The sequence below is a fragment of the Atta colombica genome, unplaced genomic scaffold (assembly GCF_001594045.1).
Source record: "Atta colombica isolate Treedump-2 unplaced genomic scaffold, Acol1.0 scaffold2, whole genome shotgun sequence".
NCBI classification, from domain to species: domain Eukaryota; kingdom Metazoa; phylum Arthropoda; class Insecta; order Hymenoptera; family Formicidae; genus Atta; species Atta colombica.
Window position 1 is genome coordinate 904,579 of NW_017259293.1, and position 12,808 is coordinate 917,386.

General features: G+C 31.0%; 1 protein-coding gene across 6 annotated transcripts in view; it reads left to right on the top strand.

The window, feature by feature from the left end:
* The window catches only part of LOC108687079 (dual 3',5'-cyclic-AMP and -GMP phosphodiesterase 11), a 332,230-nt gene extending 327,523 nt beyond the window's left edge, over positions 1-4,707 (top strand). For 3 of the 6 annotated variants that reach the window (XM_018192683.1, XM_018192681.1, XM_018192682.1), the window contains one exon: positions 4,424-4,603. In XM_018192683.1, coding sequence (XP_018048172.1) covers positions 4,424-4,603 — 180 coding nt within the window. Of the gene's footprint in view, positions 1-2,859; positions 3,054-3,150; positions 3,763-4,423 lie in introns of those variants that run through there. The other 3 variants (XR_001931736.1, XR_001931737.1, XM_018192680.1) reach the window with 2 other exon arrangements.
* Positions 4,708-12,808: the final 8,101 nt, after the last annotated feature.

Below are 12,808 nucleotides of genomic sequence, written 5' to 3' on the forward strand. Positions count from 1 at the left end.
GTATATATATATATCAGGGTGTATAAGCTTAAATCCGCTGTTTTTTTAGTCAGAAAAACACATTTTTTTTTCTCGGAAGCAAAAACAAATTTATTCAAAGTACTTGTCCTCGCTAACTATACATTTTTTCCATCTTTCGGGCAATTTGTGTATACCACGCCAAAAAAATTCCTCATCTTTCAAGGCAAATCATCAAGCCATTTTCGGAAGTCTTCGTAAGAATTGAAGTACCGCTCAGCGAGCGTGTAGCCTATCGACGAAAACAGGTGATAGTCAGAAGGTGCCAGGTCTGATGAGTAAGCAGGATGGGGTAGCACTTCTCAGTTGAGTGTCTTCAAGTAGTTTTGGACCATTGTTGACGTGTGCGATGGTGCGTTATCGTTAAGGAAAATCAGCTTGTCATGTCTTTTCAAATAATGTGACCTTTTTTTACGCAAAGCACGGTGCAATTTGATCAGTTGTTGGTGGTAGCGATGAGCATTTACAATTTCACCAGGTTTTAACAGCTCGTAGTAGATGACATCCTCCTGATCCCACCAAACACACAGCATCGTCTTTCGTTCGAAGTGATTTGGTCTTGAGAAGATGTTGATGGTTGGGATCAACCCAAGATTTCTTGCGTTTAGGATTCTGAAAATAGATCCACTTTTCATCGCCTGTCTCAATTCGATGCAGGAACGACTTTCTTTTTTGTCTGGCAAGCAGAATTTGGCATGTGTTTTGGCGTCGCTCCATCTGCTTATCGTTCAGTTCATCCATTTTCTGATCTTTTGAACCTTCCCCATGGCATGTAGCCATGGAAATGGCTGCTTGAGAAACATCCAATTGCTCGGCAAGCATTTTTTGCGATTGGGTATCGTCCTCGTCCGAAAGAGCCTGCAATTGATAATCCTCAAAGCAGCCTTTCCTGGGCCGATTTTCACGCTTCTTGTCACTCAGTCAAAATTGTCGTCATTGAATCGGCGAAACCAATCTCTGCATGTTGTTTCCGATAAAGCATTGTCGCCATAGGCCTCCACAAGCATTCGATGCGATTCGGCAGCCGATTTCTTCAAATTGAAACAGAAAAGCAAAGCTTCCCGCATATGCTTTTTTTCTAAAAAAAAACTAGAGATGATTACGAAAGAAAAAATGTATTTTTTTGTATGAAATTGCTGATGATGTGCACTGGTTAATGTTGACAGATGTGAAACACATAAAAAAAAGTGTGTTGTGTGCCCAGGATAGCTTTGTACGCTCACTAATGCTACCTATGAGCAAACAGCAGATTCAAGCTTATACACCTGGTATATATTATATATCGATCGCAAAAATATTCTTGTGTCCATTTGTGAGTTCACGTGGCGGGACATTCTTTAGCACGCGAAGTATCCCGCGTTATCATTCTATGGATCCCGCACGTACAATAATTGTTCATATCAAGCCATAACGAAAGAATCCTCTTTTTTCTTTTTGCTCTTCGATGCGATATGCAGAGATATTGTTAAAATTTTCGAATTTTGGGATTGGGAACACAATGTCTTAAAGATTCACTACAGTTGTGTAATGTGGATACGGTGACTCTTGCTCCATATTTTTTTTAGGGTGTAGAGCGGCAACCTCCGACCACGCGAAGCACGCGTTGCCTAGGAATTGCACATTAACCAGCTGTCTTCATTTTAATTTCTCGCGGGAGTTTGATGTGACATGCAGAGGATTGTACTTGTTTATGTTTACTGTTAAATTCACGTGACAGCATCTACCCACTATCGCATTCCTGGAATTCCTCCTGCGATATCAAGCTCGATGATGTGCGACGTGTACTCATGTAAATCGGATGAACGAAAGAGTTCATAATTTCTCGCGTTTACACTTTTATTTGCACATTTAACACTACATAAATTCATCATTAAACACTTTATCTTATTATCATGTCTGTGAATAATATTTTGCAAATGCTCAAGCACTATCTCTTTCGCATCTTCGAGGAATTGGCGAGATTCGATGTGTTCAGAGTTTATGACAGCACCGGTCAATATATGGCTTTCGAAAGCTGTATCGATCTCGCGCTATCGCGGTGTACCCAGCACTCACTTACACAAAACGTGCACCATGTCTTTCAAATTTTCTAGTCGCGCGAGATCAACGATTGTTTAATCGTTGATAATCGCGGACGTTTAGCGCGATGTTTCTGTTTGCGCGATGACTCTGTTTCTTCAACGATTCGAAATTATCACAACGCTGTTTTCACACAAGAAACTCTTCTCGCGTATTCAATTGAACGGCTTGCGCTAGAGATCACGTTCCGTTTGATCCACATTGTTATTTTGAACTGTTGCTCGATTGCTGATAAAACGAATTTCCAGAGAAGAAAATTTTTTCGTTTTATAGTATAGAAAGATAATTTGCTGCACGTTTTAACATGTTTGAACATGTTTCAACAAGTTTTAACATGTTTTCGAAAGGATGATTTTTTTATCGTAATTGTAAAGATAGGTCAAAAAAAAATATTTTGAAAAGAGAATGGAAACAGAGACTTTACTGTCGATCCCCAAAGATAAAAAGAAAATCTGATACCGTCAAAGTGCATTCTTGTGATATGTGATATTGTATAGTTTAACAAAGATTTGATGGTAATTACATTTAAAAATAAACTCATATATTTTTAAAGATAAATAAAATTTCATACTAAATACACTGCCCCGAAATTCATTTTTTGAAAAGAGAATAGAAGTAAGCAGACTTTATTGTCGTTGGCGCCTATTCTTTAGATAAAAAAGATTCGATATCGTGCATTCTTATGATATGTGTCCATTTTGTATCCTTCGACTACGCAACTGTTCTTCAAAGTATAATATAAAAAAATCCCCTCCATTTTAGGGTGTGTAAAAAAAATGTGGAAGGGAACATTGTTTAAAAAAAGAACTCCAGACAACATTATCGCATCAATTATTCAGAGAGCTTCAACAGAGTTCAGACAGCTATAGCTAATTATACGTTCTCCAAGAAAATAAAATATCTCAAGTCATGAACTATTACGTTCCAATTCAACAGAATGAGACGTGCAAGAGACAGTAAGTTTATTTAATTTTCTAAAATATTTGCTTATACGTATTATACATATTATGTATTTTTATAAGATCTATTTACATGTTTTCTTTTTTTCTACAGCGCAAACATCGTCTAGTGCATTACATCTTCGAAACCTCGCTACATGCTTCGTATCTTGATGAGGAAATATGCATGACATCGACAGCGTACAAGTTCCTGGACATTGGAATCGTTGTGGAATCTATATCTCATGTGCAATTGCGATTGGCGATAATCAAGGCAACCGCCGTTCATACCTCCTGCTATACCTACGTAGAACATTTATCGAAAAACATACAGATATCGAGCGATTAATACAATCAACAATCCTATTATCATCATCGATTCAAGATCTAAATATGGAATTTATTAAAATATACGAATAACGTAAAATTAACATTAAATTAATGCACATGTTTGTAACCAACAATTATGCTTTTCTTATTTGAATTTGAGCAATGTGTTGAGCATATATTCTATAAACTGAATCAATATACGTACGGTGTTAGTAAGTAATTCGAATATTTTGTGTCATTTTTAAGACAAAATTGTACTAATAAAAGCGATGCTGCAAACATTTTGTACAAAATTTATGATAAAAATTCTATTATAGAATGTGAACTAATAGTCTATGGTTTAGATTATATTACTACATACTGTATTATATGATAAATAAATGTATGTTAAAAAATATATTCTTTTCTTCTAAAATTATTTTATCCGTAGTATCTTCGCCATTTCTTGTTCTTCTTCATATCTTCGCAATAATATTAGTCAATAAGAAAGCGCGCTTGATTATTTTGTACTACATTACTAAAAAAAAATATTATCATAATTAAAAAAATATTATCATAATTAGTGTTACTATATTGTTAAAAATTCATAAAAATTCATAAAAATATCATAATTAGTTTCTAAGTCATATCATTAAAAATATATCGCAAGTACCATATCTATTTAATTAAATTATGTGCAAGAAGAAAAGACAACTAGGAGAGAGTACAACGAGAGGAAAAATGAATGCAAAGAATAAGTATAGGACTGAAAGAGAGAACTACATCCTATAATGAATAGGAGAGAGAGGATAGGTTAAAGAGATAATGCAACAGGTGAGAAAGAGAAAGAACAAACCCTTCTCTCATGGGCTCTGATGACGCGCTTCCCTCTTCCCAACGTATGTGAGGCACTTCCCTTTCTCTGAATCCCTCATACACACACACACACACACATGCGCGCGCGCGCGCGCACCACACACATCGTATATGTATACGCACTAATACATAGAATTAGAATCGGCGTATACATCCTACTTCCTTCTTATAAAACTTCTAACTTATCTATGTATGTTGGACAGGCGTTTGCCCATCTGTCGGACAAACTTATGCCACTCGTTGACGGAGTCAGTATAAATAAGCAACATTGGTTGGAGATTGCTGAGAGCAAATGCCAGATGGAGACCTGCACAAATCATGATAGGACACTATCGATATCAGCGTCTGACAATGAGGAAACCAACGAGCAAGCGGACCAATAGTTATTATGATTATGTCATGGCTATAAAAATTCAATGTATCAAACACAGCGATCATCCGTCAATTGATCGAAAAAGAGATATGGAATGTAGTTTTTATTATCCTCACAGACCATTTTCCGTGACGCACTTTCTTTGTCTCAATTATCACGGCTTATGTTCTGCACAAATATGAATGGATAATCCGTTTGTTTTTACTGGATTGTGCGTTAATTCGTTTCTGTTAATTTCTACATATCTGCTGATCAAATAGACGGTATACAACTTCCTCTCATTGTGATGTATATTTTAATCAAAATTATTCTATAAATTCGACATAGCAAGTTGAAAAAATTAAATATTAATGATCTTGCGAAATATGATGAAAAAGATCTTTGTTCTCTCTCTCTCTCTCTCTCTCTCTCTCTCTGTTTCTCTCTGTTTGTCTGTCTATTTTATATATTCTGTTTCTCAATTCTCTTTCCTCTTGTCTGCCTATTTGTTCATCCTTTTAGATACTAAATGATAATCTCCAGATGCTACTACTGTACCTGAGTATATTGTATATATATATATATTTGCTATAACACAAATCTCTTCGATGTAGAGAGAGAATAAAGATGGGAACGTGAATGTCTAAAATGATACAATAGTTTTCGACGATAGCTGGTCGAAGAACACAATCGAAATAACATTTATATGAGCAATTAGATTACGTATTTATATACCAAAGTGTAAATTTATATATCGAGATTTATACATCGTGATTATCAGTTAGTAAAATAACAATGCGCCTGTGACACTAATTAATTATAGATCAAGACTAGATATCTAGCTTCACAGTTGCTTTGTTTTCTGTTATAAAATTATTTTGAATTTCTTGGACCTTTCTTTTCATAGCCGTTTTCGTCTTCGTGTGGAGCTGTTGTTGTATCGCTAGAATCAGATAATACAAAAATTATGAACATTCAATAATAACAAATATTTACATCATCTTTGTTATGCTCTAATGTTCCTGCACACTGAACGCGGCAAAATAATTGGAGAAAAAGTTTTGCGGAATTTTGTTAGCTCAAAATTACAAGGTAAGGCATTTAAAACAGGTTTCCTGAATAATTCGCTTGTTTTTAACAATAGAAGGAAAAATGCCAAACAAAAGTTGCATGGTTTCAAGGGGAATTATTTTGGTCATGTTGTCTTTCTTCTAGGTGAAGGCGTTAAAAAGATATGAAGGTTACATTCTTCATATGGAATTGTATGATTTTTTTTTCACATAATATAGTTCCTTTAATTATTCTACATATAAAAGTTAAGATATATAAAAAACCAATAGTTTATGAGATATTTTATACTATATTCCATCACATGTTGGCATAAAATATCTCGTTTAACTATTAATTTTTTGATAATCGTAATTTAATATTTTTATGAACAGAATATTGAGATGAATCAATTGGTAGAAAGAAAACATTTTTTTAGTATGTTAGCTGAAAGATATAATTTCAATGAAATTTCAGCAAATTTTCAACAATTTCGCTCAAATGTTCCAAAACGTGGAAAATAATTTCAGTGAAATTCCAGGGATATCTTCGTTAAAAAATGAAAAATCAAAATTTAAATTTAAAAACAAGTTTTTAAAACTTGAAATATTTACTTTTGAATGGTTATTTTTTCAATTTTTTATATATAGGATGTCCCATTTTAATTTCCCCAGGCAAATATCTCGAAAAATATGGAACAATATAGAAAAATAAATTAATATAAAAGCTATGTGAGTCGACACGGTTAACAGTGCGCAAATTAAATTAAAATTATTTTATTACAAAAAAATCTTGATCACAGATAAATAAATTTTAAAACGTACGTTTCGGTTCAATTTTGAATCATCAGCGTGAACTTCTCATAATAATATTAAGAAGCTAAATTATTATAATTTTGTGTATCAAATCAAACAGTATTGTTACATCCAATGTTTTTTTTTCTGGTCACAATCGTGAGAGGAATGAGATCCATTCTTAGTACACTCAACCAGCTACTAAGCTCAATAAAAAAGATTGCATGTATCTTAACTATAATTATTACAAAAATTATTGAAGTAATAAGCGTAGTTGATTTTGCTATTAGTGTACCAATTACTCGCCTTCAACTATTGTAACCAAATGAACAGCAAATAATTAAAATTGTGCATTATTTTCCCACAAGTCAAATTAAAAAATATATATGAAATTGTCACAAAGAATTAAAATTAGAATTTTCGTCACGTTGACTAGAGTCAACTGAAAATGTACATTATGTTAAAACGTATGTAGGTGATACAGATAATCATCTAAACAGCGCGTACATGAAATCACAAATAATTAAATTGTTGCACATAAATAATTGACTAAATCGTTGTAAATTTGATATAAGTTTTCTGTATCTATTTTCAAATTTAATCCATTTTTTTTATTTTTTATATGTATTATTTCTGAAATAATTTAAAAACGCTTTGTCTGTGAGTCCTATAATTATACCTTTTTTTGGGAAACAGGATGTTGGGACCAAAAACTTAAAAATCTCCCCAACGATAAAGATTTTTGGTACCAATTAAATTTAATATTGTCATTGTCAACTATAATCGTAATGTTCAAAGAATTAGGCTACCGTTGCATTGCCTTTGTCAGCTTTTGTGAAGATCACATAAGGATTATCTATGAAATTTCTCTTTGTTATATATAGAATTCGTTTCCTCTCATAAGTTTTATTTAATGGACAATTTTACAAACAAAAATGTTGTATATAAAATTGATTGTATGAATTGTGATGCATCCTACGTTGGACAAATTAGCAGGAAATTAAAAACGAGAATATCAAAACATTTTAATATACGTAGAAGAACAACAACACATTCTGTCATTACAGATTAGAATGCATCACAATCATGATTTTAATTGAAATGAAATTAAGATTCTGGATGCAGAAAGAATATAAAGTAAAAGACTTATTTCAGAAATGATACATATAAAAAGTAAAAAAAATGAATTAAATTTGAAAATGGATACAGAAGACTTATATCAAATTTACAACGATTTAGGCTTACATCAAATTTATAACGGTCAATTATTTGTGACTTTACAACGATTTGATTAATTATTTCTAACTTCATGTACGCTGTTTAGATGTTTATCTGTATGATTTATAGATGTTTTAATACACATAATGTATATTTTCAGTATCAATTGACTCTAGTCAACGTTTGACGAAAATTCTAATTTTAATTCTATTTATGACAATTTTATATTTTTTAATGATTGACTTGTGGGAAAATAATGCACAATTTTAATTATTTGCTGTTCATTTGATTACAATAGTTGGAGGTGAGTAATTGGTAACTAATAGCAAAAGCAACTATGGTTATTTCAATAATTTTTATAATAATTATAGTTAAGATACATGCAACATACATCCTTTCCATTGAGCTTGAGTAATTGAGTGTACTAAGGATGGATCTCGTTCCTTTCACGATTGTGACTAGAAAAAAAAACATTGGATGCAACAATGCTGTTTGATTTGATACAAAATTATAATAATTTAGTTTCTTAATATTGTTATGAGAGGTTCATGCTGATGATTCAAAATTGAATCGAAACGTATGTTTTAAAATTTATTTATGTGTGATCAAGGTTTTTATAATAAAATAATTTTAATTTAATTTGCGCACTGTTAACCATATCGACTCACATAGCTTTTATATTAATTTATTTTTCTATATTGTTTCATATTTTTCGAGATATTTGCCTGAGGAAATTAAAATGGGACATATATGTATAAAAAATTGTAAAAAAAATGTATATAAAATTGTAAAAATATAGTAATCATTCAAAAGTAGATATATTTCAAGTTTTAAGAACTTTTTTTTATAATAAATTTAAATTTTGATTTTTTTATTTTTAATGAAGATATTCCTGGTAAAAAAATTTCACTGAAATTATTTCACATTTTGGAATATTTTAGTGAAATTGTTGAATTTGTTGAAATTTTACTAAAATTATATCTTTCAGCTACATATTAAAAACATATTAAAAAAATCGCTGAAATTGAATTGAAATTTCTTTGAAATTTTGTTGAAATTTGTCTGAAATTTTTCTGAAATTATGTTAAAAATGAATTTTTCAATTGATCCCTGAAATTAAACTGAAATTTTTTTGAAATGCTGAAATTTTGCCGAAAAGTTTTCCGAAACATTAAATAATTTAAGCAAATATTTTCCACTATGGATTGTATATATAATTTTGAGATAAGAAAATATCGCAGATCGTTCCTCCAACCTATTACACAATAGCTGCAACTCCTGATATGTTTATTGGTTATCTCGTCGCGCGGCAAGCGTTTTCGCGTCCAGTGTGTAGAAGCCAAGCCATTTAGCTCGCAGTAAATTATTACCTATATGAATTATACCTACATGAACAAATAATAAGATATAAATTTTTTTTCATGTATTCTACCGTTTTTCTAATCTTTGTTAGATAATATTTAATGTCATAAAACATATTTTAAACCATTGCAGACTTGACATTTGTCTATTACTTGATAATGAAAAACATGCATATCATCAGATTGTTATCCTGGAAGAGGATAGCCCGGTCATATTATATGGTGGAAAATGGAATGCAGGCACGTATGGATAGATAATAAGGATTTAATTCTGCGTGGTACACATATCATGGCTCTGAGAAGACGAAGACAGTCTAGACATTTAGTTATTGTTAATGTGATGATTATTTATAATCATAATATGTGATTTTCCAAATGTTCCTTCAATTCTGTAATATCTAAAACTTTTCCTTTTTTTTTAATTTAAAAATATTCCATATCTATGCTTGATATATGCGCTACTTGATTTTATGCGCTCTCTTAACGGAAATAAAAAACGGAAGATAAGTTGAATGTAAGAAGTGAGTAACAGAAATTTAAATGAAGTCAGATAGGTAAGACAATAAAAGTAAGAGTTTACAGCTCTCTCTCTCTCTCTCTCTCTCTCTCTCTCTCTCTCTCTCTCTCTCTCTTACTCTCCTGTTATATTCAACTTACATGTCAATTTTTATTTTCGCTTCTCCCTAATGAGACATGGGATAAAGAAAAATATTACGAGTGTGATAAAGTTTTCTTGTGTGCATGTAATTTGGCACGGATGTGTGCTCGAAAGAGAAGCGACAACAGCTAATATATATTGTACAGTAATTTTTGTGTAAATTATATTGCGAAATGTCTACGTTGAATTATTATGGTAACGATTATATAACGCGAGTCATATACGTGTATTCTCTCTCTCTCTCTCTCTCTCTCTCTCTCTCTCTCTCTCTCTCACTCTCACACACACACACGCACACACACACGCGCACACACACGCACACACACACACACAGAGAGAGAGGGGGGAGAGAGAGAGAGAAAGAGAGAGAGAGGGAGAGGGAGAGGGAGGGTGTCCGATAATTCTGACGGAATTTGTGAACATGGGAACGAACTAAACTGAAACAGAAAGTCCTTCATCATTTTGCAATTTTCGCAATAGTTAACAAGATATTAATTATAAAATTAACAAAAAGGTCATAAAACTAGTTGTTTTTTGCACAAGTTGTTTTTTGTGATATTTAATATATAATTAAATTATAAATTTTAGATGTTTATAAATGATTTCGGCCACAATCTGGCCATCTTCAGTAAATTTACAAATATTAATAAAAACGCAGAATTGACATTAATATATTAAAATTCAACGGTCATAAATATAATTATAAATCAAAGCTTTTTTTTCTCTTGTATGAATACATCATAAAACGTGGTTGCTAAATCAATTAATATTATTAATATTAAATCAATTGCAAATTATGTTTAGAATTGCCAGATTCTAATTTAAAATAATTATAGTATCGTTAATATCTTCTGATCAATTTAATAAAGATTAACAATTCATTACCTGTTTTACAGACAAAATGATGAGTCTTAAGCAATTTCTTCACGCAGATGGAAACTCGTCATGATATTGTGTATTATTATTTGTCCATATATTCATGTGTGTCCGCTGTTTATATGTGCGTCAAAAGTTTAGATTATTCTAGAATTATTTTTAAGTGTGAGAGAGATCTTTCTTTAGAATAGGTAAATAAACATCAATCCTTCAGTATCACTTTGCTTAGTTATACTAGTTATTTGGTTTTTTCACCAAGAAATTCTTCTTTTGAATAATGATTGTTCTGTGTCTAAAATTCTAACATTATCCCAATCCAATTCATGCTTCTCATTAACTTGATAGCGTGAGATTACTGAGACATATCGGTAGCGGATTTTCTTATGTCAATCTTATATTCTTTTATTCGTGTTTTTAATTTTCTTTGGCCGACGTAAGAAGATTCACAATCCAAACAATTTATCTTATAAAGACACCACAATGATCCTCTTTACATAAGCGATCTTTTACTGTTTTTATAAATCTATTTAGTTTATTGATAGATTTGTAAGCAATATTAAAACTATGACTGTGTAATTTATTAAATTTTTCCGAAATTTTACTTAAATATGTTTACAAAAACTTCTTTATTAAATTAGATTCAGAATCATTTCCTTGTTATTGGAATCACTATTTTTATCTAAATTGATTCTATTTTCTAAACTTTTTATTCTATTGTTGAAAAAATGAATTTAATAGGATAACCATTAATTAACAAAGTGTTTGAAATATTTTTTTCATGGAATTTGGATGGGATAAAAATAATATTTCTGTTTAACTGCCCGATGATTACATCCCTTTTGTATACTATTGGATGATTAGAATAATTGAAATATCTCCCTAAATTAATTGGTTTTTTATATATGTTAAATTAACTAGAAGATATTAACGATACTATAATTATTTCAAATTAGAATCTCGCAATTCTCGTTCTATATAATTTGCAATACATTAATTGGCTCAACAACCACGTTTTATGATGTACTCGTACAAGAGGAAAGAAAGCGTTAATTTATAATTATATTTATGATCATTGAATTTTAATATTAAATTAATGTAAATTCTATGTTTTTATTGATATTTGTAAATTTACTGAAAATGTGGCCGAAACGTCTAAATCATTTATAAACTTAATTACGTATTAAATATTATAAAAAATACTTGTGGTTTTATGCTCTTCTTTTTATTAATTTTATGATAAAAAAACCATGTTTGTTGCAATTATATAAGATAATAATTGCTAAAAATTGCCGAAAAATGGTCTTCAATAATTTTTTACTCAAATATTATCAACCTTCAAGAAAGACTGCAAGAGAAAATTGCTTATTTTTTTCTCATAAAGTTCTGAAAATTGTTTCAGAATTTTTAAATATCGTATTTGCTCATATTGATAAAAGTTGTCAATATAAGAAAATGCAGTTTGAAAAAATTGATAAAAAATTTTGAAAAAATTTTTAAAGCTCTTTGAGAAAAAAATAAACAATTTCCATTTTTTGCTGATTTTCTGTAAAGTTAATAGTATTTGAGTAAATAGAGTAAATAGAAATTATAGAAGACCAATATTCGACAATTTTTAGTAATTAATATCTCGTTAACATTGCAAAAATTACATAATAGTGGAGGACTTTTTGATTCAATTTAGTCCGCTCTGCTGCACAAAAGCGCTTGGCAAAAAATTGCGACATTTCGTGTGCGTGCGTGCGTGCGTGTGTGTGTGTGTGTGTGTGTGTGTGTGTGTGTGTGTGTGTGTGTGTGTGTGTATGTGTATATTCTATAAACACTATCTAATATATTACAATAAAAATAAATTATATATGAATGTGCATAACATGTTTCATCGCGTTTTTTTGAATTCATCCTCATTCGTCCTTGATCGTATTAACTAATCATATTATTGGAAGGAGAAAGAATTTAATCGGATCACTTAATTGCGATTAAAAATGACGGCCTGGAACATCTTTCGATCAATAATTGATTAATTGCGCTCGATCACGTGAATCAATTGCCGACATAATTTCGCAATTGTCTGACTAAGTCTTTGATCGCGACTTAATGCATACCAGATACGTGCCAACGGTCGGGCTAAAGCATATTATAAACTTAAATATATATGCTTAAAAATCTCGCCTTGTCTATCAATTTTATTTTATTTATTTCGTATGTTGCATTTTCGAATCGTGATACCACGTGCACCTTTCTTTTTCATTTACGCACTATTGTCGCAACATCGGATTCAAGCTCAT